This window comes from Peromyscus eremicus, chromosome 19 (assembly GCF_949786415.1).
Source record: "Peromyscus eremicus chromosome 19, PerEre_H2_v1, whole genome shotgun sequence".
Classification (NCBI taxonomy): domain Eukaryota; kingdom Metazoa; phylum Chordata; class Mammalia; order Rodentia; family Cricetidae; genus Peromyscus; species Peromyscus eremicus.
The window spans coordinates 41,848,678-41,875,570 of NC_081435.1; the positions used below are offsets into that span (position 1 = coordinate 41,848,678).

At 42.1% G+C, this 26,893-nt stretch overlaps 1 protein-coding gene across 1 annotated transcript in view; it reads right to left on the minus strand.

Moving 5' to 3' along the window:
• Positions 1-26,893, minus strand: part of Cep120 (centrosomal protein 120) — a 66,363-nt gene that overhangs the window by 32,401 nt on the left and 7,069 nt on the right. The window contains exons 5-15 of the mRNA XM_059245892.1: positions 25,463-25,604; positions 19,975-20,123; positions 15,595-15,792; positions 12,879-13,106; positions 11,752-11,968; positions 10,371-10,548; positions 7,654-7,803; positions 6,864-7,046; positions 3,572-3,668; positions 3,338-3,490; positions 2,464-2,553 (exon numbers count right to left, since the gene is read on the minus strand). Coding sequence (XP_059101875.1) covers positions 2,464-2,553; positions 3,338-3,490; positions 3,572-3,668; positions 6,864-7,046; positions 7,654-7,803; positions 10,371-10,548; positions 11,752-11,968; positions 12,879-13,106; positions 15,595-15,792; positions 19,975-20,123; positions 25,463-25,604 — 1,785 coding nt within the window. The remainder of the gene's footprint in view (positions 1-2,463; positions 2,554-3,337; positions 3,491-3,571; positions 3,669-6,863; positions 7,047-7,653; positions 7,804-10,370; positions 10,549-11,751; positions 11,969-12,878; positions 13,107-15,594; positions 15,793-19,974; positions 20,124-25,462; positions 25,605-26,893) is intronic.

The window sequence follows — 26,893 nt, forward strand, 5'->3', positions numbered from 1 at the left end:
CACACTGCAACTACTTCACACACTGCGATTTCTACATTCTCAAATGCCTTGAATTTAGTGGAGACAGACATCTAGGTTCACAACTATGATATCCAGATGCAGCCTCACTGGCTCAGACACCAATAAGCGCACTGCCAAAGCCTAGGGCAGGCAAGCGAATATGATCCCCTCTGCTACTTGAAAACGCTGGTCACCACACTGGTGGCAAAAACAATCCCACAGTCTGTTTGTAAACACAGCATGACTATGCCAACCATCCATGTTAATTTGGTTGCAAAATCTGACACCCCCGTTTTGATTTCTCAGGCTCAGCACACCAACCAATCTCCCAACTCAACGTTTACCTTGATCTATGTAATCTATGGTAAGCACAACTTAACCAAACCATAACGCAAAAGTACCCAAACATCTCTGTTCGCACCAGCAGCATCTTGGGATGCTTGTCCCTCTCCGGCAATAACCCCTCAAGGGAACTTAGCCTCTACCGACCCATACACCAAGGACTCCCCAACTGTATCATGGGGTTAAACTTCCCTGTAGTTTCAGACAGACAGAGCTACCTTAAACGTATCAAACTCAAAAATGTATAAAAACTTCAAATCACAATCTTTTATTTTAATGAGTATTGATTATATACCTAGCATATTCTGGGCAAGTGGAACCTGTATTCTGGGGGAGACAGAATATAATAAGCCAGTGCAGCTCTAATGTCAGTCAGTGTCAGGAGACTTGGTGCCAGGGGCAGGAAGGGGCACTACTTGGGATATGGCAGTCAGAGAAGCCTCGTTGGCGTGATTCTGAGCATCTCCAGGGGAAAGTGTCCCACACATCCCTAGAAAAGGGGGAAGCTCAGCACGTGTGGAGTTACAGGAAGCCAGTGTGGTGGGAACAGACAGAAAGGGCATGAGGTAGAAGAGGAAGCCAGGGCACAGATCACCTAACACCCTCTACGTTCCACTAAGAACTCCACTTTATCCTATGCTGACCTTTCACCAGAGGACAGTACTTACTTCTGTCCTACATCGAAAAGGTGTGGTCTTGGGTCGACAAGGATAGAACAAGGTAAAGAGGTCAGGAAGGAAAGATAGACACTAAGTAAATGGTAAACTGCAGCTGGGTGGTTGTGCTGCATGTCTTTAATCTCAGCACTTGGGAGGCAGAGGCAGGCGGATCTTGGTGAGTTCAAGGCCAGCCTGGTCTACAGAGTGAGATCCAGGACAGGCACCAAAACTATATAGGAAACCCTGTCTCGAAACAAAACAAAACAAAACAAAACAAGACAAAACAAAAAGGTCCTCTAAAACCCCTTTTTCTCAATTGAAGTCATTACCCAAATGTCAGAACACAGAAAACGCAGTTACTGTCTTCCCTTAAAATGGTGTGTTACAGTCTGGATGTGCAGAAGAAGTTAACAGTGGCAGCTCTGGCCATGAGGATGCCATGCTCTTAAGTTACACAGATAGAAGAGTCTCCACTCCACTGTGACCTCCTACATCTACCAGCTCTTTTAGACCATCCCCCTCCACCTGTCACTTCGGTTCTGAGGTACCTTCCTTTCATCCTAAGGATATTTGTTAACTAAGCATTTTGTCTTCAAGTGCCCTATTTTTGAGAGGATGCTGTAAACTAGAATGTGCTGAGATGTCTCCTCCTCAATACCATCCAGATCTTATTGTGGAGCCTATTTTCAAGGGTCTCCAAGCTTTCTTTGTTTGGAATGCCTTCAGGACACACCGGACAGTGTCTACTAAATTCCAGAAATGCAGACATGACCTGATCTGTGAAGAACTTCCTCAAACTCCCTGTGTGTGGCTGATGCAGCCTGCTTTGGGGAGACAAGATGGCTACATGATGGACAATTATGTGTAAGGCAGATGAAAATTTTATCAGCTATTCCGGAATGCAGACAGCAACTGGGTGTACATCATTCATTCAGGTAAACTATGAAAGTATTAAAGAAGTTACATACTGTTAAAAAGAGTTTCACATAAAAAAAAAAAAACAAATGGACAAAGGGCTCAGACATTCTGTACACAAAGGTACTACAGTATTTATTAATTTCTCAAATTAGTTCATCCTTTGAATTCTGCAAACTTTAATACTTAAAAATTCATTAGCATAAAAGGAAATGGTCCAAGGAGTAACTTAGCTTGTCTTAAAGTAAAAACTTCAAAACATTAACCTACCATCCAGCTCTCTTGAATTCAAGAATATGTAATACACGAGCTCTATCCACCATTCTTGTTATATAAAGCTCAAAAGTAAACAAGGACAATATTTAAGACATGCGCAGGCCCAGTTAAAGAGCATTTCTTAGGAATGGAGACTTTAAAGTATCCTTTGGCTTTGCTCAGGGCTCGTTAGTTACTGTCTGTCTGTCTGTCTGTCTCGTGCTGGGAACTAAAGTGACTATCACACACGCTCTCCCTTTCCTCTCTCTGTTTTCACACACGCTTTCTTTACCTTTTTCTTCACTAGTGACTCTCTTTCCCGGTCCCTTTTTTTCCATTCTTCTGCAAGAGCTTGCATGTGAGCCAATTCTTTCTGCTTCAGCTGCAAAAGGAAGACAACAGTCACTTGAAAACGACAAATATTCAAATGAGCAAAAGAAGCTTTCCGTTTCAGAACTAATACTGATCACCAATGTCACTTAAACCTGCTGTTTTATTTATTTATCTTTTATGTGTTTGCATGTTCTGCCTGCATGTCTGCCTGAGCACCACATGCATGTCTGGTGCCCAACGAGGCCAGAAGAGGGCACCAGGGCCTCTGGGCTGGAGAGTTGGACGTCAACTTGACATAAGCTGAAGTCATCTGAGAGGAAGGAACCTCAGTTAAGAAAATGCCTCCAGAAGATCGGATGTACACGAACCTGTAGAACATTTTCTTAATTAGTGAATGATCTGGAAGATGTCATCCCTGGGCTGGTGGTCTCGGGTTCTATAAAAAAGGCAAGCTGAGCATGCCATGTGGAGCAAGCCAGTAAGCAGCATCTCTCTGTGGGGCTGGAGAGGGCCTGCCATTAAGAGCTCAGACTGCGCTCATAATGGACCCAACTTTGGTTCTGAGCAGCCACACCAGGCAGCTCACAACCACCCACAACTGCAGCTCCAGGGGATCCAATACCCTCATCTCATCTGTCAACAACTGTACTTGTGTGTACATACTCACACCAACACACATGCATACATGTGGCTAAAAAATAAAAATAAATCTTAAAGAGATTTTGTTGATAGTCAAAGAAAGCTAGACAAGAACATGGAGAGAAAACCCAGTTGTAGAGAAGGAAAAAATAAGAAGGTAGATGAAATAGAGATTCTATACGATTTTAATCCACCTGACTTTCAAATATGTCTTCCTGCATCTCTTTCCACATCTCCAGCTCAAGCGCAGCCTTGTACTCTAAGGTCTCACGAGGCTCCATCTGGACCTCAGAAGGACAAGGAGCCGGAGGAGGAGAAGATGGCTTCTGCTGCACAGCAGACAGACCCTACAGTGGGAAAGAAAAGCACAGTGACATGTCCATCTACACCTCAGATCCTGGTGAGGGAATCTGAAGCAGTGCGTTTACCTGAGATGAGTCAGACACAAAGATCTCACGCATTTTCACTAGTCCATAGTCTTCCAGAGTCATCGTGTAAGAAAGATCTACTATCCGGTTATTCGACCTACAAATGAAACAGAATTATCTGCAAGTTCACAGAAACATTTTTCTTTCCACTCCCCTAGTCTGCAGTACGCAGGAGTAACATTTCTTGTACCCCACTCTTGCTGCTCTAACTGGGCAGCCTCCATGGCCTTTGACCTCCCAAGTGTGAGCTTTTACCTGACCAACAGGACATCTTAATACCTGCATTTACCAAAACCTACCTACAGCTGTGTACTTGTTCTGAAACATGAAAAGGCGCAGCAACAAGTGGAAAAGCCCACACAGATAATTCCTGGATATTTACTATCCCAGGATGGCCTCGAACTCTCAGAACGCCTGCCTCTGCCTGCTGAGTCCCAGGATTAAAGGAGTGAGCAGCCATGCGGCACTCTTTCCTACTCTATCCCTCTGCAGATGTACAAGGATGTTTGAATTAGGATTGGAGTTCTCGTGTCCCACATTCATTTAAATGTTTTTCTTTTGTTTTCTTGGGGGAGCTAGGACTTTATGCATGCTAGGCAACACCTCTTCCACTGAACTACACCCAGCACGATGATGTGCTTTTTACTGCCTCTAAAACACTTAATGAATTTACACAGTGAAATATACTCAGCAGCCCCCCTACTCTTGGTTATGGAAGTTATTCAAAATTTGCCTCCTTTCTGGAATGAATATATACATGTTACTCTTTTCCTGAATATAAGCAGTGCTTTGAGATAATCTATGAAAGTAAGACAATTATATACTATTTTAGTCATAATTAGCATCTTCTGTATCACAGAACTGTATTACTTATTAAATAACCAAAAAAAAAAAACATTCAAGGAAAGGAAAATTTTAGCAACTAAAAAATATAATATTGTCTAAAACAAAACTTTAATAAACAGATCTCATATAATGAATGGCTCTTTAGTTAACCAAATCCACATTTTTTTTTCCAGTTTCACATTTTTTTTTAAATGAATGAAGTAAAATGAAGTACTTGGGCCAGCAAGATGGCCCAGCAGGTACAGGCACTTGCTACCCAGCCTGATGACCTGAACTGAATCCCTGGAATCCAGAAGAAAACCAACTCCACAAAGTCTTCTGACTCCCACGTGTATGCCACAGCATACACAAAGTAAAAGAAAAATGTTCAAGTGAAGCCCTACTGTGCTGGAGAAAAAAGCCTGAACACAACTGAAGTTCTCAGGTGAATCTAAAACTCTCTGTGTCCAAGGCAGAGCAATCAAAAATAGCTACAGCAGCATTAAAACAGCTCCAACTACTAATGACCTGTTCAAATTCTTCTGTGACAACAGAGGAGAGTGCTGAGTTCTGAGAGAGAGTTTTTCTGTAACAAGAACGAAAGTAAAATGAACGTGGTTAACCAGATAACTAATTCTCCAGGCACTGGTCCATCCCCACAGAGAGAGAAGGCATCACACAAACCTTCCAGGCTCTGGATGTGACTCCAGAAAGTAAGAGTAAAGGGGAAATTTTTAGTGGTACTTTTAGATCTCAAATTTTTGCTGGATCTTACTTTTTCTCTCTACATTCTCACTAGGTTTTTATTTAAAGGAAATGTGGTAGATAATATTAATTTGAACCTCAACTTTTATTGTTAATTCAAAAAAGGTAATTTGACAAATTCCAATGATGAAAATATGAAAACATGTTTTCACTGCAGCAATAAAGATCAAGTAAAAGAAACATTCTTGTTTGCTTTCTGCTTCTATGATAAAACAATAACCTGAAGATACTTGAGGAGGGAAAGGTTTACTGGCTGACAGATCACAGTCCATCATGGAAGTCAGGGCAGGAAATGAAGAAAATACCATGGTGGAATGCTGCTTCCTGGACCTAGGCCCATCATCTTAGAGATGGTACCACCCACAGTGGGCTGGGCCCTCATATTAGTTAGCAATTATGACAATGCCACACAGATATGCCCCCAGACCTATCTGGTCAAGACAATTCTTCATTTCAGAGTCCTTCTTCCAAGATGACTCTCGTTATGTTGACAAAAACTAACCAGAGCATTACTGTTACTCTTTTGTAGGTGCTGGTGACTGAACCCAGGGATTGGCACATGCCAGGCAAGCGTTTTATCACTGCTATATCCCAAGCCCTTGGTGATAATATAATTTAAAAACTGTCACTGAACGCCAGCATTTATATCATTCTCAGTCTTTAAATTTCAGGCAAATTTCAAAATATTTTTCAAGTGGAAAAAAAATCACAGCTGAGGAGTAGACTTGCTGCATTGTTTTTATCTAGAGGATATTAAAAAACTTAAGTGAATTTGGACCTTTTTGTTGTTGTTTTTTACAGTTAATTTCCTCAAAGTGCAATAAACCTGGTTATATAACAACAACAAAAACATGACAGCATTCCTAATGAAAAGAACACAAAATATAAACTTCAGATAATGAGATCAAACAGCAGAGCTTCCTAACTGAGACCAGCAGCAGCAGAGCACCTGCTCAGTGTGCACAAAGCCCTGGACAAGACCCCAGCATCACAAATACAAGGAAAACCAACAGACAGCAAAGAACAGCTCCTTTGAAATTATCCAATTAAGGGGCTGGAGACACAGCCCAACTGTCAGGAGAACTTGCTACTCCTCCAAGACCCAAGTTTGGTTCCCAGCACCCAGATCAGGTAGCTCACAAGGGCCTGTAACTCCAGAGCCAAGGAATCTGATGCCCTCTCTGGTCTCCACATGTGGTACACATACATGTATAATCAGGCCCACACACATACACAGAAAAAACTGTCAGGTTAGGGGCACTGAGATGGTTCAGAGAGGCTCTATACATAGGCCTGACAACCTGAGTTCAATCTCTGTATCTCTCAGGTGGCAGGAAAGAAGAGGCACCCCAACCCCGTGTGTGTGTTTCTCTCTCTCTCTCTCTCTCTCTCTCTCTCTCTCTCTCTCTCTCTCTCTCTCTCACAAAAATATAAATAAATACATAAAATTTGCAGTGATCAGGCTAAGGCAGAAAGGATAAACACTTAGCAGTCTGAATACGAATCATGGTATCATAGCCACAAAAATTCTTATACTCTTCTAAGTAAGTGGGCATCAAAAAGCTAACACGCAAACTACAATAAAGTCACCAGCACATCAAAGAAAAACAGCCAGAAAGAGGTCACGAGGGCCTGAGGGTGTGGTTCTCAGCAGACTCCTCACAAGGAGAGATAAAGCGAGCCACTGCTGTGGGAGACTCACCCCTGTGCTGCCATGACAGGCACGCTCTCACTGTAAGTCTGCCGCCAACACTGTTCACCATTAGCACCCAAAAACCGGGTCTTTTCTGCAGACAAGATGTTAGAAAGCTGGATTCTTGCAATCCCAAGGAGTAAGTCTTTACTCATTTTATCCTTGTGCCATAATTCAACCAGCAGTGGGATCCTAAAAAGAGAAACCACGTCCACAATTATACCTCTGAAGCACTGCTTTCCAAATGACAGTCTTTGAACACCTTCATATAGTTAGATGTTTGCTACCTGAGAAGTTATTTAACACAATGGTTAAAAGCTCAGCTCCCCAGAGAACCAATATTTGTCTTTGTACCTCTAAGCAATAAAGAAAACTCTTCTAACATTGTTAAGTCTCATAAGTCATTATAGAATCTGGAGGGAACCTTCATTCTATAAGAACATGTAAATCTGGGCTATGATACTCTGAGGAAAGCAGATTTCATAGGCCTAATTTTCCTTGAAAAATCTATTTCCCATAACTAAAATGAAAATCAAGAAAATGTACTATGTTTGGTGGCTCATGAGCAAACCTAAATATTCTCACTCCCTTCGAGGCGCTCTCATTGCTCAGATTACCTTAACATTCCAACACCTAGGCTGGGACTTACAATAAACCAGGTTAAGTCTTGCAACAGGACAGATGTCGCAGACATCAGAAAACTAATTTTGTGATTCTCAAGTGCAGGCACTACTGTAGGTTTTGGTCTGTATAAATTCACACCCTGAAGGCATCTCATTTGCAAGAGTCTGTATGTTACCTTAGGAAAGTGTCTTGCAGCTGGTGAGGCATGGTTGCAAAATCAAATGCACAGTAAGACTGGGGAAGAAAAACTTCCATGTTTTTCCGAACTTCTACAGGAGGGTTAGTCATAATAGGAGCCGCACTACCAAAGAATGGGTAGGAGTACCTAAAACATAGGGAACACAAGTCTTACGGTACAGGCTACAGATGACATAGAAGGCCAGGTGTTTTTACAAGTACACATTATGAGCAAATACAAGTTTTAAGATAAAATAGGAATCCTGGACTGTGACTTATTTAAAGCATATCCTTTTTATCTTGGCATTCACAGGAACAAGCAAGTTCTGCCATACAGTAGGCACTCAAGAAATGCCTGATATACTGAATTACAGGCCTACTTTCATTTATATAATAATGTCCTGTTATTTATGGGCTAAAAAGCCCTTAGGCCATTGGTTCTCAACCTTCCTAATGCTGTGACCCTGTTAATACAGTTCGTCATGTTGTGGTGACCCCTCAGCCATAAAATTATTTCCATTGGGACTTCATAACTGTAATTTTGCTACTGTTATGAACTCTAATGCAAATATCTGATATGCAGGATATCTGATATGCGACTCCCATGAAAGAGACCTTCAACCCACAGCAGGGTTGTGACCTACAGGTTGAAAACTGCTGCCCTTAGACAATGCCAAAAAGACACAGTCATAGTACTCTGTCTTTGAACAGAGAATCAAGACAGATCAAATCTACAATATAGACACCACTTGAATAAAACACAGTCTCTTCTTTTCATCATAGAAACCACATGAGATTAAATATAAGAAGCCCAACTGCTTCAGAACTGACTCTGAACTTAAACACAACTTTACAGGTATCAGCCGGGCGATGGTGGCACACGCCTTTAATCCCAGCACTCAGGAGGCAGAGCCAGGTGGATCTCTGTGAGTTCGAGGCCAGCCTGGTTTACAAAGTGAGACCAGGACAGGCGCAAAACTACACAGAGAAACCCTGTCTCGAAACCGCCCCCCCCAAAAAAAAAACCATTACAGATATTGTAATGCTTGCTTAAATTTCATCCTGCTATTCTTTATTTCATCTTGTTATTCATATATGAAACTATAATCAAATTTAAACTCGACTAGTAAAAACTGCTTTTCCTACAAAAACCATATCCTGTATTATCACCCCAATCCTATATAATTACTGAGCCACTGAAGCAAGCTATCTCAAAGTTCATGGCCTACCATTTCAACTCCTACCATCCCACTACAGTATTTAGTAATTACAAGAAAAATATCTAAACAGACCTGCAGGTTCCACTTATTTTCAAATGTGAGCCTTACCTCACAAATTCTATTACACAGCTGCATATGTAGAGCATAATGATATAAACTTGTCAAACTGAACAAATTAAATGGTCACAACTCTAAAAAGTGCTTTCAATGAATCAACCACCAATCTAGCATCCGGTAACTCCATGTCGAGTACCATATAGGTCATGACCAAGTGTTTCCTGTTTAGAATATTACTTCTCTCTTTCTTTGCCAAATGAATAAGTATTCTCCTTCATGTATTGGCTCATTTCTAAATCTGTCATCCTTCTAAATTGATTAATTTCTGTTATGTACCCTAATGCCAGTGGGCAGTTAACCATTAAACAAATGGTCCTGATAGCAAAATGCAAAACAGAAAAATTACTATTAGTGCTTTCTAAATGGGACTGTTTAAGGCTCCCTCTCACAGCATCTAACCTAAGGCTGTACCTATCTCCACACTCCTGGCCAGCACCCTCTCTGGGTGTGCTAAGACATACTGTGCTGCAGCAGCAAAGAACCTAAGGCAGCAAAGGGGATAAAAAGACAAAAAGCAAAGAGTAAAGAAAACCTGCAAATAGTAATTCTATTTCTCACATAGAGGAAACAAACCCTTGAGAAAAGCTGCATTCGTGAGACAATCTTTTGCCAGTCTTCTGTGTCTCAACAGGCTTATCTTAATAATAATCCCAAGCATTCTGTATGTCAACTGTAGAACTAAGCAGAGGTGGGAAGACTTTCATTCAATGAGCTCATGAACATACCCTGTCCTAGGTCTGCTTCTGTGCATCATTCATACCCAAGGATGGGAGATGCAGAAATAATTCTGAAGAGTCAAATGAAAAATCACACTCAAGCATAACTTGATTTCTGCAGCTGAACTCAGGTATGCCTCCTGTATGCATTTAACCTATATCACAATCTACAACGTCTACAAACATGCAGCCTTAAAATAGACTGTTGTATAAAGCCATTTAACTGATTATACGCAGTAATTCTTTCTACTGAATGGGACACATTTCATTTCAAGTTCATTAAGTATGGCTTTTATACTCACAGCTGTAAGATGTAGGTGTTAGGAATACAGCATCCATTTGTAATACAGTCTTACAAAAAATCAGATACAAAACCATGATTTTGACCTGTAGTGCCTCTCTTTCCAGAAAACAAGCAACCAAAATTACATCTTAAATGGCAGCATCAATAAATGATTATAAATGCCTATAACTATTACACCAGAATAGGTAAGCCTGTTACTCTCCCACTCCCAGAGCCACTCTGGTTCAAATCTAGTCATTAGGATACTTTACTGCCTTTTAGGCCAATGGTTTCACAACAGTTACATTTTCTTTGGTAACATTTCTCTGCACCACCTTACAGACAAAAGGCATTTTTCCAGAATAAAATCAAACCACACCTCAATATGCAATTGACTGGAAAACTAATTTCCAAGCCATGGATGCTTCTTAAGTCTATTGAAAAGCAAAAGTGATGTGATGTTGCTGGAACGGCGATCTTCTGTCCTGAGGTCACCACTTCTGACGCATTGGAGGGGGCCACTGGCTGCGCCAGTGAAGCAGGTATGGAACTAATACCTAAAGTAAACATTGAAAAAAAATTAAAGCTTCAATCAAGAAGTTGACAGGTCTGCTTAGTGAACATATGAAATGAGTCTATCATGAGCATTTTAAAAGATGGTTTGTTCTACATTGCCTAATTCCTATTCTAGAACTACATGAAAAATTTGGTGAGGCATGGTAGGACACTCCTGGAATTCCAGCCTTAAGAGCCGAGGCAGAAGGATCACAAGTTTAAGGTTAACTTGGGCTACACAGTGGGAGCAAAGTTACTCTCACCACACATTGCAAAACCTCAAAACCAATAGACCTGAGGCAACAATGTCTGACCAAAACCTGTCAGGCAGTGACTTGATTCTAAGAGATACCTGTGCACGGATGATCTCTTGAAGAGCTAGACTTAAGATTACTGTTGATATAAGTTAACACTTTTTATAAACTAATTGGATATTTGCATATGTAAAATAGGTCAACAAAAGTTACATCTTAGAAAGACAAGAGGTATGTAGGCCAATCCTATTGTGGACCAGAGATGCTAAATGAGTGACCAAGTCATACACTCACTCAGTGATGGAGGTGAACTTGCTCTGCAGCCCTCTAACTCCTAGCCCACACTGCCTACGTATACCACTGGTAACAGCTGTAGAGCCTCAGCAGTGGATGGAACACCTTTGTGATGGGGCTGGAGAGACAGCTCAGTGATGAAGAGCACATAGTGCTTTTGCAGATCACAGTTCGATTCCCAGTACCCACTGACAAGCGCCTGTAACTCTTGGAGGATGTGATACCTCTGACCTCTATGAGCACCTGCACTCATGTACAGACACATACACAAAACAACTACACATAATTAGAAATAAAATAAATCTAAACAAAGAAAACTAGATACATTCTCAAACTTTTACTAGAAAGTCTACTATAAGAAGCCAGTAATGGCTCTATTCGCTAAAATTTCAGTATAAAAAGTCTATTTGAAAGATATATATTCTTTCATTTCTTTTGAACAGACTATTAATAATATAAAAGTAGAGATTTAGCAAACCCTTATTTAAAAGTTTAGTAGGCTGAAGTGACATTAAATTGGAAATTTTATAACCCCACAGATTTTTGACTCCCAAATAAAGTTCTGCAGTTTTCATTAAGCTGTCCCTGAATGTTCTCAGATGTCTATGAAATCACTGCATCCCAACAGCGTCAGTACGTGTGAACAGAACATCTCACCCTTCACATTTTGTTTTGGATCCTTGTCGTACTGCAGGCTCTCCACTTCACTTTCTGTTGCATCATCTTTGGTTGGCGGTGTCTGGGTTTGAGGTTGGACAGGGGACACATTTGGTGACTTTGCTCCAGTGAGTGTCTTCTCCTTTATGGGGGTTAAAACTCTCTTCTTTGAATGCTCAGGCTCATGTCCATTCTGGGTCTTTAATTCAATTAAAGACTAAAAACAATTTTTAAAAATAAAGTGTAATTTGCAAAATACTTTCCTTCATAATTAAGCAAAAAAAAAACTTGGCGTTGCTTTTTAGCAAGTACATGCTTCCTTTCCCAGTCTGGACATTCCTAGTCTATTTTTCTTCATAATTTGCAAATTTCCTTAAAGCATCTAGGACCAGAAAAAGGAAGATGAACAGGAAGGAAACATAATATCCAGAGCTGAGTACCAAAATGCATCCTAATGGCTAAGAAGGGTTACTTGAGAAAAGAGGCCTGCCACGTGACCCTGAGAACAGTTATTCCCACCAAGACAGTGCAATGGTAGAAACCCAGACATCGGGTGTGACGTCTTCCACTCCTTTGTCCCTTCCCCCTCTGCCCTGCTCTCTACAGGTGCACACTTTTTAAACTCTCATTTCAATTTTCTTAGCTTTAGTTTGTAACCTACATATCAATTATCTGAAAGAACAAGATAGTTAAGCTGTTTGTACAGATAGACACAGTAAAGTGCATTTGGGTAAATTAAAACAATAAAGAAAGAAAGGAATGGCCAAGGAGAGAACAGAACTAATGCATCAAGGATCATGCTTTAGCTGAGGCTGTGTCCAGCAAAATAGCACTACTGTGGATTCCAACCCACACCTCCTCCCTCGCCAGCTGCCTTGTGGCACAGTAAAGAGCTACAAGCTGGGAACAGGAAGACATGGTTTCCACTACAGAAGTCTGTCCCTAAGGCCAAGGCCCTAGGTACAGTCACTAACTGAAAAGTTTATTCAGAAATAAGGTACATAAAATGCAGGGCCCCAGTGAAGAAGAATAAAGTATGTGTATGCCAAGGAATTCTACAAAGGTTCAACTTCTGTGACCCTGAGTGACATGGGGGAATGACAAATGAACGCAGAGTCACCACCTGCCTGGGAATCGATGCCTTCTCTCTGCAGAGAAACTGACACTCCCACGGTGGGGGCCAGCTCCAGGGGGACAGGGGCCAGCTTCTGCTTGGCTCGGTTGGGAGGATCAAGGGTGAAAGCACCCTCGACTGTGACCGGATGCTGGTTAATTTCTGTACTGCCCTTCTTCAGCAATCCATTTAACGGGATTTCTGTGCTGCCAAGTGATTGGTCTCCACAGCAGAGATGGATCTAATGTGAAGGAAAAATCAAAACAGGGCTTTACATTCCCTTTCCCTTAACACCATCAACTTGAAAACAGGCCACAGAATGCAAGGACGAAGTGGGCTAACTCACTGATCTTCACCAAACGTCTTCTCAAGTGACTGTGAACACTGGGTACTGGTGACTCAGTCACTCAGTAGCCTTTTCACTTCTTCAATCACCAAGGAATAGTCAGGTGTTATCAGCCATGTTTATGCTCATTAGTGAGCTGTGCTTACTCTAATTTTACTATATACTTTGAATATACAAATTATGTAATAAATGGGTATAAATTTAATAGGAATCAAATACCTCAAGCATTTTCCTCCACCGTCACCTTAATTAAGCAGAGTTCTTAAAAAAGTGTCAGTGGTTCAACAAGTTTGGGCATTTTAAAACCACAAATAAAACTCAAACATACTGAGCGTTCCTTTTTCTTTTCATGTTGCTTTCGCATTTGTTTATAAAACAGAATGTTAAACAGTAAAAGGTGACAGAAAACCACTAGGACAGAAGACTACGCTAGCCAATGACAACCAAGCGAGAGTTTGACGTCCCCACCCCTTACAGACACCACACCCACACACCTGTAACTACTGTTTCCTTTACGATGTTCAAGCCTTGGAGACTGCACACTGAGAACAATCACTATCTTATTTTCCTTCTATATTAATAGTGACGGAATGAAGAGACGTATGATAACTCTTTGAGGCAGTGTCTCTCTATACAGACAAAGCTGGCCTTGAACTATAATCCTCTTGCTTCTGGCTCCTGAGTGCTGGTACTACAGATGTGTGCAACCAGAACTGGCCTATAGCTCAGGCTTAATGTTAGTGGGTGTAACTTCTTTTGTGAAACTTCTTTTCTAGTTTTTAGTGTGTATGTGTGTGTGTGTGTGTGTGTGTGTGTGTACAAGGGGTAGAAGCACACCTTTGTGTGGGTACACAAGTCCAACAGTCAGAAGAGAGCATCAAGTATCCACCTTCATCACTTCCCACCGTATTCTTTTGAAACAAGGTCTCTCCTTGAACCTGGAGCTCATGTTTTTGGTGAGGCTAGCAGCCAGCAGGCCCTGGTGATCAGTCTGTCTCTGCCCCCAAGGTGCAAGATTACAGGGTGTGAAACCACCTACTAAGTATTATATGGGAGCTGAGACCCAAATGTGGGTCCTCATGGTTGTGTGGCAAAGCAAATGCTTCTCACCACAAGCCATGTCTCCAGCCCTAGGCTAGCATCTTCAGAAGACTAGAAATAAAGTCACTACTGAACTACTATGGAGCCTTAATGCTGCTGAGTGAAATATTTTTTAAACTTTTATTTATTGTGTGTGTGTGTGTCCGCACACTCATGTGCAATACACATGTGGGACTGAGTGTTGAAGTCAGAGGGCAGTTCTATGGAGTCACTTTTCCCCTTCTACCGTTACATCGGTTCTGGAGATTGAACTGGCTGCCAGGCTTTAGAGGCGATGCCTTTCCCACCGAGCAAACTCACCAGCTCTTATGCACAACGTTTTTCAGGCTAGAACAAAACATTCACTTTTAAATTTAATTTTATATTCTAAATTATGTGCATACGAGTGTGTGTGTATATGTGTGTGGTTATGCACACACGTGAGCCCAGCGTCTAAAAGAAGACATGGGATCTCCTGGAGTTGGGGTTACAGGCAGCTGTGAGCCGCCTGACATCAGAGAACTCTAGTCCTTGGTGAGGGCAGTATACACTCTTAACCCCTGAGCTGTCTCCAGCTCCCAAACTATCTCCCTAACTTTAATGTGCATTAGAAGCTGGTAAGTCAATACTCTTGGTAAGAATATGACTTGGAATAAAACTGAAAGTGCTCTTTCTCAAAAGTTAATATTTGATAGTCTCTAGTTTTCTAAAATCTTGGGTTTAGCAGAACCATCTTTAAGGGTTAGTACCTCTTACATTTAATGCCTCTTCTCATGAGCCACCCAAAATGCAGTCTAACAACTGAGATTGCTTTATGAATGCTATATAACTATCATGTCTCATTACCCTACTTACCTGTTAGATCTATAAAATATAGCTGAGTGACTTCTGCTGGTCTCAATCTGTATTTACACAGAATCCAACTGAAATGTATTTACAAAAAAATACTTGTGGGCAGATTTTATAAAATGTAAATTCTGCCACCAAGAATCAATCCATGTACTGGCAGCTACCACCTATACTAGTAATACAACACCTTGCCTGTAGACACAGGCTCAACTAGCTTTAAGGACTACCTCTTACTATGTAACGCCAATAACCAATCTATCTCTTTTCTTAGTAACTGGGTGGTAATGTGTTAACTCCAAAAATTCTGAAGCAACTGTGATTCCAATGACTTCATGACTTAAATATCTAAAAAATTAAAAAGGCAAGACCATCTCTAGTACTGAAACACAATACAGGCTGCAGCTAAACTCAACTTTACGTCTCCAGTAGAGAACAGTTTGCTGGTATTACTTACCTGCAGTTTAGAATGGAAAGCCAGGTACACACGCAGAACCTCCACACTGCTACGTATGCGAACAGACGCTCTCTCGGGCTCAAAGTTTGGGTTGATCAAATCATTGAAAGGCTCATTTGTAACATCATTTCCCAGTAGAGAATAGTAAAAGAAAAACTCGGGCTGCCTTTCTGGAAGCTTCATGGTACAGGGAATTAACTAAACATGTAAGAAAAAAAAATATTAGAATCTAAGGCACTCCACATGTGTCTGTTGCAAGCTAAAATCTTCCTAGAACATTCATTACTTTCAAGTCTTAAAATTAACCATACAGAATTCTTTTGTTTTGTTTTGTTTTGTTTTTCAAGACAGGGTTTCTCTGTGTAGTTTTGCGCCTCTCCTGGAACTCGCTCTGTAGACCAGGCAGGCCTCGAACTCACAGAGATCCTCCTGCCTCTGACTCCCGAGTGCTGGGATTAAAGGCGTATGCCACCACCGCCCGACCCCACACAGAATTTTTAAATCTCTGCCAAGTTACCTTTTTTCCTTCTTTCTATCTGGTTAGCGGTTTCTTTTGGTGGTGCTGCTAGGAGTCAAACTGAAAGTCTTACAAATGCTAGGCAAATGCTTTACAGTTGAGCTACATCCCCAGGTTTGGTACTTTGTAAGATACGGTCTCATTATGTAGTGCTAGTCTAAAACTCATCCTCCTCCTGCCTTAGCTTCCTGAGTGGTGGGATTTAGGCATGTCCATATGGCTTACTTCTCTACTTTCTCCCAAATAACTAACTTCGTTAATTTTTAAATGATTTCTTTATTTTCACTTTATGTGAGTGTTTTACTTGCATGTATGTAATGCACCATTTGTAGTCAATGCTCAGGGAGGCAATGGATTCCCTGGACTGGAATTATAGGCAGTTGTGAGCCTCCTTAACAACTGACCCACTTCTCCAGCCCCTAATATTTTGGGAAGACGGGCAAGCAGAGTCTCACTATGCAGTGCTGGCTGGTCTGAAACTTGCTATGTAGACCAGGCTGGCCTTAAACTCTAGGGATGTGCGTGGCCCTGCCTCCCTAATGTTAGGATAAAAGACATGTGCCACCACACCCAGTTACCTAACTCAATTAAATGTTTTAAATGCACAAAGAAGTTGTGATGCAAGCCTGTAATTCCAGTCCTTAGGTGGTGAAGGCAGGAGGATCAAGAGTTCAAGGACATGCTCAACTGTACACCGAGTTTGAGGCCATCCTGGGCTACAAGAGACACTAAATAATCGATTAACTAATTTAACAAAAGAAAAGTCCAAAGAGACCAAAGACTTTGTTGTTTTGGGGCTCTCACTTCATTCAACATGAATTTGTGAAAGTTCTTTTTGGAAGGAATCAAGTATTTTAAATTAAGCTTCTCTTATATACTTTTTATCTGATCCTTATTCTACCAAAAGGCTCCACTTTATAAATAAGAAAATGTTAAAAGTCTTAATCCAAGCTACTTAACAGATTAGCATCTTAGTTCATACCTTTTATCTAAAAACAAAACAAGCTAACAAACAAAAATCAGCTTTAAGACCACAGCATTAGTGGCTAAATAATATACTAGGAATGTCACTTCTCAGCTGCTAGCTATGCCTAAAAGATGGTATTTTTGTTTATAAGTGAAAACATCATCTTTTTTTGTGTTTTATTTTAGTTTTCTGGGTCAAGGTTGAAGGGATCAGTATCAGCTCCGGACACCCAAAACCAAGTTCTCAGCACAAAGGAGATTTATTTGCCCCAGAGAGACAAGGGGCAGGGAATAAGAGACAAAGACAGGAGAGAGAGGACGAGGGAGAAGGGGAAGGAACAAGGGAGGGGACAGAGGTATTTGTCCCAGAGGGACAAAGGACTGCCTCTGTATAGAGAGGAGACAGACACAGCACAGAGGCAAACAGCGGTTTATCAAAGTAAAGGGGGAAACCCTGTGTTAGGATGAGGTGTTGAATTTTAACCGGGCATGTTAATTAGATAAGCCAAGGGGGACTTTTGATTGCTGGACTTCAATACTTTGGTAGCTGGACCTTGGTGGTCAGCCTCAGGAGGAGGAAGTGGCCAAATAAGGAAATGGACCTTGGAGACTAGCTTTAGGAATGTAATCTAATGGTTTTTAGCAAGGCAGAGGGAATGGGAGAGGAGGCCAAGGCCTGCTGGGGTCATGTTTGCCATGCTTCGGCTGGCTAGAGTCCCTTCAGGGTTCTCATGTAGCCTAGGCTGGTCTCAACTTTGCTATAGCCAAGGCTGGCCTCAAACGGATTCTTCTGCCTCAGCCTCTCAAGTGCTGGGATCACAGGCATGAGCCAGCACACTGAGCAAGCTATGAAACACTTTCTAACAGATTCTGAAGTTCACTAAAACACTGCTAAGCATTAAGCTATGAACATTCAAGTCTCAACAGGAAATGTCTTAAATACAGTCAGATATGGATCATAGAGGATAATTACACACTGCCATGAAATGAAACTTAAGTAAAATTAGGCTAAAAAAGTTATAATATAGGGCTAGAGAGATGGCTCAGTAGTTTAGAGCACTTGTTGCTTTTCAGAGGACCTGGGTTCAATTCTCAGCACCCACATGGTGGCTTACCATTATCCATAACTCCAATTCCAGGGAATCTGAAGCCCTATTCTGGCCTCTGTAGGTAGCAAGCACATAAATGGTACACAGACATGCATGCAGGAAAAACACCCTTTTGTATAAAATAAATAAACCTAATAAAAATTTTTCAAAGTTATAATATAGTTCATACTTTAAAAAAAAAAATCTAGCCGGGCAGTGGTGGTGCACGCCTTTAATCCCAGCACTCGGGAGGCAGAGCCAGGCGGATCTCTGTGAGTTCGAGGCCAGCTTGGGCTACCAAGTCAGTCCCAGGAAAGGCGCAAAGCTACACAGAGAAACCCTGTCTCGAAAAACCAAAAAAAAAAAAAAAAAAAAAATCTAAAAATGACAGTCACTTATAACAACAACACAGCATTGAACATAGAACATCCTATAAATGTACACTGATTATTTAGCCTACATTTTAATATAATTTATGTTTAGGAATTTTATTTTTTTTTGATGTATATAGTGTTCTGCCTACATGTATGCCTTATAATTTATGTTTAATTGAGAAGATTTTAGTCACATGAACTGAGATATACAACTATAAAGAACACCAATTCTGGAGGCAGACTCTAATACCCACATCTCAGTCTAGCTCTGAAACCTTAAGAAAATGACTAGTAATGTGGAGAGGCTAACATGCCATGACAGTGCCTATGGGAGCTGGCCAACAGTAAGAATGGACAACAGGGACTGCTCTTAAAAACGACCACCTCAAAGGAGTTTAGTTAGGTAAAGTACTTACTTTCTTTCATGATGAAAAAGGATGATAAAAATGTATTATGGCAGCTTTTATATATTTCATAGCACATTTAATTTCCAAGTGATTCCTACTAGGGGCAGAGAATTTCTTAGAACTTCTTTAGCATCCTAGAATTTACAGACACTGAGGTTTGTTCAAAGCTTTCAAGACTTTAAAAAGGAAGATTAGCCATCCAGCACTGAAGGAGCCACCCTCTCTGCCCCGTGGACTCTTGTAGGAACCCTGCTCAGCGCTGTCTGGCCTCTGCAAAGGGATGCTTGTTTGTCTAGATGCAAAATGTAAGCAGGGAGAAGTCACAACCACCTTTTTCCTGTCCCAGGTACAGAAAAATCACCTATCTGCTTCCTATCTGCTTCCTACCGCCATACCTGCCATCCGCTCTCATGGCTCCCTGCCACGATGGCCTCTTACCCGTCTGGAACTCAAATACTTATTTATCCCAAATAAACCTCTTCTGTGAGGTGCCTTGCTCACAGTTTTATACAGAATAGAAAATAACTAAGGCTAGGGTAGGAGAAGCTGAAGAAAATAGACCAGTTTTTATGTTGTTCACTATGCGGAGTGTAACAAAGTCCTCCGACTGACACAGAACATTCTATCTTCTGCTAGATAGGCTAATGTCAGTAAACACATAAACAAAGTCAAATATAGTCCTCGCCCCATATGTTCTTGACATTGCTAATTTCTTCAAAAAAGCAAATGTAGTCCCTTTCATTCATCCTTACAATACCACGTGCACAAACACAAACACTGTTTACTGATGGTCCGTCTCTGTAATCCTGAAATTAACTTATTCTGTTGTTGCCAAGATATAGAAATTACAGTAAAAAATGTTTACTAGCATGAAAATATTTTAAAAGTTTTTGTACTTATTTTTAAACGTGTATGGGAAGTGTGAGTCTGTGTGGGTATGTGCATGTGAATACAGTTGCTCAGATTTCACAATTGCTCACATGATTTCAAACTCTTGATGAAGTCATTTATCTGAGGTAATATCTTACCTGTTCCAACTGGGTGGCAAATGCTATGGTGACTGACAGAATAAAGGGGTCAGTACAATGCTCTGCCGGACCAATCTGATGGTAGCCTCCCTCCTCATTCAACACTGCAACAATGTCCTTCGGGTCAACTCCAGACAGGCTAGCAGGAACTTCACAGACGAAAAACAAAAATCGCATTAGACTATAATTTCCCATAAATAATTTTATTATTTTTAGATAGGATCTTGTTATATAGCCCAGTTTGGTTGAAAATTTACTATGTTACCCAAGCTGGCCTGGAACTTATCATGGTGGCCTTGAATGCACAATCATTCTGTTTCAACCTCTTGTACGCTAGGACTACAGGTTCATCTCACAATGCCTGGCCCATCATAAACGTTTAAAAGCTTGTTACATTTATTTAATTAAGAAATTAGCCATTTTCATGGACACAGTATCTCAAAAGGCTTCTTTTAATTTCCTCTAGGTAGCTTTAACTTTATTTTTCTGTATATAAAAACAATATTCTGAAGTAAAGTATTTTTAAAATCACTTAACAGGCCACACAGAAAACGAATGTAACACACGTGTCTTTATGAACCTATGTACTCTGGAGTGACTGTGCTCTGGAATATGCTAGACTTGGCTGAGAGAGAGGTAGACAAACAGAGACCAGGGGACTGTAAGACATGTTCCAGACAGAGGGCAGTATGTAACAGAGCCAGGAGCAAGGGCCAGCTACCAGAACCAGAGGAATGAAGGCTGAGGAAGCCTCATGAAGCAGTCTTATAATCCTAGAAACAGAGGGAGCAAAGGGTCCTCCTGCCTGAGCCAGGGCTAGTTGAAAGCCCGCCTGGACGACCTAGACACTGTCTCAAAACCAAGACCACAAAACGAGGGCTGGCGACCCAGCTCACCGGGACACCTGCCTAGCATGTCTGAGACCCGTGTTCAGTGCCCTCTAGTAAATACAAGGACAGAGAACTGAGAGAGGAGTGACAGATCATGGGTGAGGACTACAGGAAGAGCTGTGCCTGGAGACACAAGGACAGGCCTCAGCACATTGAGTTTTCTCCAATGATTTTTATGGTTTTGTTTTCTAAGAGTATGGGAAAACCATCAAAAACTTGTGAGAAGAGACCACACAGTCAAATGAACGTCAGTGTGAAAAGATCAGACAGGGCTGAGAGTTTTCAAAGTGGTTAACGAAGGAAAAGAACAGGACATACACAACGAAAACAGGATAACAGTGCTGGAGGAATGCAGGAAGTGCGCACTCTTAGTGGCTCACTAGCATAAACTACAGGTGGGAATGTCTCAGCACTTATGAAAATCTACGGACTCAGGCCATCAGCAAGCAGGCCCTCTCCTCTAGGGGTCCACCCCAAAGGAATGTTTACTGTAGCACTGGCTGAGAACAGTCTACGGTGAAGAGCATGGACACGTAACCAAAGGCTGAAGCCCCAATCCCAGGGTCACAGAGTTGTATCAGAAAACTGTATGTTCCTCGGTCTCCATTTCCCTTCCACAGAGCTTCTATGTGGTTGTTGAAGACCAGATGAAACTCGGAAAGCAGAGCACTGAGCACCGTACTGGACACATTACTCACTTTACCCAGGTAGCCACTGTGAGGTAAGGTCAACAGAGCTCAGGAGTTAAAAATAGAATCTATCACAGGCTCCTCCAGCTGGGCACTGTGGCTGATGCTATAACCCCAATAGTCAGACATTGAAGCAGAAGAATTGCTATAAATTTGTGGCCAACATGATCTACATGGTGAGTACTACATGGCAAGACTATCTCAAAACAACAAAAGAAAAATAAACAGAAGGCACAAGGTTTCTTATGACCAAGGAGACAAGCTCTAAGTTTGGAAATAAAGAAAAATAAGGATAAATCTTGTGACACAGAAAGGAATTAAAAGTGTCGATATGAATACATACTGTGCAATATTAAAAACATGGATAAATACATACAAGTAGGTATAAATATGCTTATAGTTCATGTGTGTCTCTTCCAAAATTCAGGAGCTGAAACTTAATGGCGACTGTGATGATGGTATTAAGATCAGAGTTATCAGGCTGAAGAAACAGCTCGTTGGTTAAGAACACTGGCTGAGCCGGGTGGTGGTGGCACACACCTTTAATCCCAGCACTTGGGAGGCAAAGCCAGGTAGATTTCTGTGAGTTCGAGGCCAGCCTGGTCTACAGAGTGAGATTCAGGACAGGCACCAAAACTACACAGAGAAACCCTGTCTTGAAAAAAACAAAGAAAAAAAAAGAACACTGGCTGTTCTTGCAGAGGACCTGGGTTCAGCTCCTAGCAGCCACATCATGACTGTCTGTAACTCTACTTCCGAGGATCCGATGCCCACTTCTGAAAACTGAGGACACTATACACACATACAGGCAAACACTCGCACACATGCACGCAGGCAAACACTCGCACACATGCACGCAGGCAAACACTCGCACACATGCATGCAGGCAAACACTCACACATGCATGCAGGCAAACACATGCATGCATGTAGGCAAACACTCACACGCATGCAGGCAGGCAAACACACACGCATGAAGGCAGGCAAGCACTCACACACATGCATGCAGGCAAACACACACATGCATGCAGGCAAACACTCGTACACATAAATGCAGGCAAACACACACACGCAGGCAAACACACACACATACATGCAGGCAAGCACTCACACACATGCATGCAGGCAAGCACGTACACACATGCATGCAGGCAAACACACACACGCAGGCAAACACATGCATGCAGGCAAACACTCATACACATAAATGCAGGCAAACACACACATGCATGCAGGCAAACATTCATACACATAAATGCAGGCAAACACACACACGCATGCATGCAGGCAAACACACACACACACAGGCAAACACTCACACACATACATGCAGGCAAGCACTCACACACATGCATGCAGGCAAGCACTTACACACATGCATGCAGGCAAGCACTCACACACATGCATGCAGGCAAGCACTTACACACATGCATGCAGGCAAGCACTCACACACATGCATGCAGGCAAACACTCGCATGCAGGCAAACACTCACACACATGCATGCAAGCAAACACTCACACATGCATACAGGCAAGCACTCATACACATACATGCAGGCAAACACACACAGAGGAAAAAAAGCAGATGAGATGGAGAGGTCATACAGCTCCTTTAAGAACGGGACTAGCTGTGCTCATAAAGGGGCTTGACAGAGGGCGTGCATTTCTTGCCTGTGGCTTTCTGTCATATGAAGAACATCAATAAGACCCCCATCAGATGCTGGTGTCCTCATGCTTCCAAGCCTCCAGAACTGTGAGAAATTACCCAGTCCATATTCTGTTACAGCAGCACAGACTAAGACTATTTATGTATTTAAACATATGCATGTATGTGTATGTAAATACATGTACACATATTACATAACTTGGTACACAAAATAACAACAAAATAGGAATCAGTATGCCTAACCCCTGGGCTTTTACCTCTGAACAATTTTTAGTAAAAGGAAGTGGAGAGCCTTAGAGAAAATGACTGAACTGAGAGCTGAAACAGACAATATAAGATAAAACCAGAGTATCTTCCTGTGCCAGAAAATATGATTCCAACGGTATGACATGAGAGGCAGAGCCACACAGACAGCAAGAAAGATCGGTAGCTGTCTTCACACATCTTCTGTACTGTATCACAATAGTTGAGACTAGTTAAGTCATAAAGAAAATTTCTTACAGTTCTCACAGCAGGGAAGCCATGAGGAGCCCTTTTATTCGAGACAGGGTTTCTCCGTGTAGTTTTGGTGCCTGTCCTGGAACTTGCTCTGTAGACCAGGCTGGCCTCGAACTCACAGAGATCCACCTGTCTCTGCCTTCTGAGTGCTGGGATTAAAGGCGTGTGCCACCACTGCCCAGCTGAGGAGCCTTTTTTCAGTAAGATCTTTATTAATGGGGATTCCTAAGATATGCAGGGCATGGCACTGGGAGGGAGTTCATGACAGCAAAAGGGATTTCAAAGACAGCCCCACGTTAATGCTCACCAACCCAACCCCCTGGTAACACAGGAATCCATTAGTCCATGAACAGAATTAGTCCATTCATAAAGGTGGAGCCTCGCAGCCCAGTCAGTCCTCAGAGGTCCCAACTCCAAATTCCATTGGGACTTTAGAGATGAAGTGTCCATCACATGAGTTCTCTGGACGTAACTCAACTACAACCAGGGACCCGAGGGCAGGGAACGTTGACCAGGCAGAGCACAAAGGATACCAATAACAGTGAATCTCTTCTGAGTGCAATGACATGGGGTATGTATGTGGCATCACCTGACTCAAACCCACTGACTCAGCATGCAGTTACTAAAACCTAAAGAATAGACAGCGCCAAAAGTGAAATCCAGACCGGAGAGATGGCTCAGCAGTTAAGAGCACTGGCTGCTCCTGAAGAGGACAGGGTTCAGTTCCCAGCACCCACATGGCAGCTCATGACTGTCTCTAACTCCAGTTCCAGGAGATCCAACACCTTCTAACCTCCACTAGCACCAGGCACCACACACGGAATATGCAAAGACACACACACACACACACACACACACACACACAGAATCTAATCAAACTGGACTTCTGGTGAGAATGTTATCAATGACGTTTCAACAGTTGTACCCACACTGAGGTGCTGAGCTGCAGTGGACGAGTTACCCTGTCAGTACACACAGAGGGTATAGGGAACGTTCTGCACTCTCCAATTTCACTAAGACATTAAAAATGCTCTCTAAGTGTGGTCGGTGTGCTGGTGCATGTCTCTAATCTCAGCCTCCAGGAGGTAAGGGCAGAGGCAAAGACAGGCAGATCTCAGTGGGTTTGAGGCCAGTCTGGTCTACATAGCAAGTTCCATCCAGCCAGGGCTATACAGTGAGATTCTGATTATAGATAGATAGATAGATAGATAGATAGATAGATACACACATACACACATACATAATACATAGGCAAATAAAATTTAATTTAGAAAATGTACTTTGTTAAACTACAGTCAAATAATAAACATTACATTTGAGAGCTTTTCTATGCTCATCCTGGAAAGAAAATTTTCTTAGTAATATTTTTTAAAATACAAAATTCTCAGTTCATGTATTTATCAGCTTAAGAAACAAAAGCCTTTCCAGATTCTAAGATTTGTAAACAAGAGCTCTGTAAACAAGTCTGCACACGTTACATGTGTTCATAAGATCATGTTTGCTGATGCACGGGGTAAACCAGCTTCTATTCCTGCGCACAGCTCCATGACATCACCCTTCCTAATGTGCCAGTGCACACACACCCATAACCCAAACAACCGAGAGGCGGAAGCAGGAGGAAGAGGAGTATAAGGCCAGCCTCGGCTACATGTGAGGTCCAGACCTGCCTGGTCTAACTGAGACCCTGTCTCAAAACAAAACAAAAACCAACCAACCAACGCCCACGAGAGACAGAGGATAACAAACCTTTTCCATCCCGAGGAGGGGCTCCTTTGGCTTTAAAACTATCCACCTGTGCCTTTGCATCTGTTTCCAAAGTGATACTGATCTGTATTTCAGACTTGAACTTGGTGTATTTGTTACTCAGCAACTGGTACCACTTAGGTGCCTAGATAACAAAACAGAAAGCAGGGTGAAACTTACAGGGACAAGGGTCAGAACGTTCGTTACGGTTTCCACTCTTTCCCTACAGCCTTTTCAGTAGCTTTCACCTCTTAAAAAATACAGGCCAAGCATAGGGAGGTGCAGCCTTTAACGCCAGCACTCAAGGGACCGAGGCAAGCCCATCTCTGAGTTCCATGTCAACCTGGACTACACAGTGAGTCCCAGGCCGGCCAAGGCTGCACAGTTGACATCCTGTCTCAGAACACAACAAAATTTCTTTCCACATTGTCTTCAAAAGAAAGTAATCCTAATTAGGAAGCCAGCAACTAAACTTCCCTCTGAGAAATACCCCGAAGCACTCAGACTGTCTTCTTGGCCTCCATTCCAACGCTTTCACAGGGGAGAAAACAACACACGTCTATCTTCAGCCTTCTGTTTCCAATCTCACGACATCCTTCAGAAACAAAAGCCTAACTAATCATCTGTTCCCTTAACTCCACTGCTCAGCGCTGCTATTAGATGTCTTCTTCTTGTTCATCTCAATTAAAAAAAAATATTACTACTTGTGGTTTGAACAAGAATGGCCCCCATAGGCTCATCTATTTGAATGTTTCGTCACCAGGGAGTTGAGCTGTTTGAGAGGATTAGAAGGATTAGGAGGTGACACTATTGGAGGAGGTGTGGCCTTGTTGGAGGAGGTGTGGCCTTGTTGGAGGAGGTGTGGCCTTGTTGGAGGAAGCGTGTCTCTGGGAGTGGCCTTTGAGGTTTGGAAAGCTCACACTAGGCCCAGTCTTCCTCTCAGCCTGTGGATCAGGAAGTAGCTCTCAATTACTTCTCCAGCACCATGCCTGCCATGCTGGTGCCAAGCTCCCCACCACGGCAACAATGGACTGAACCTCTAAAATCGCCAGCACGCCCTCAAATTAAACACCTTCCTTTGTAAGAGTTGTCACAGTGTCTCTTCACAGCAACAGGTCAGTGACTAAGACACTAAGAAACAGGATAAAATGTTAAGGAAAAGGCCAATGAGGTCTACATCATGAGCCATTTACTTGGCAGATACTGACAACAAAGACCTTCTCAGAGGATGCGGTAGGTTAAACTACCCCAGTGACCAGACCAGCCAGAAGACGTGGCTCAAGCCACAACCAAGTGCACCCAGGTGCAGGCACTGTAGTCAGCAGGGGTGCCATTCACACATGTGCACACGTGTGAGCACACACTCAGACACAAACAAATAATTCAAAAAACAATGGAAAAGGAAAAACAAAAATGATGGAGACTGAAAAAAAT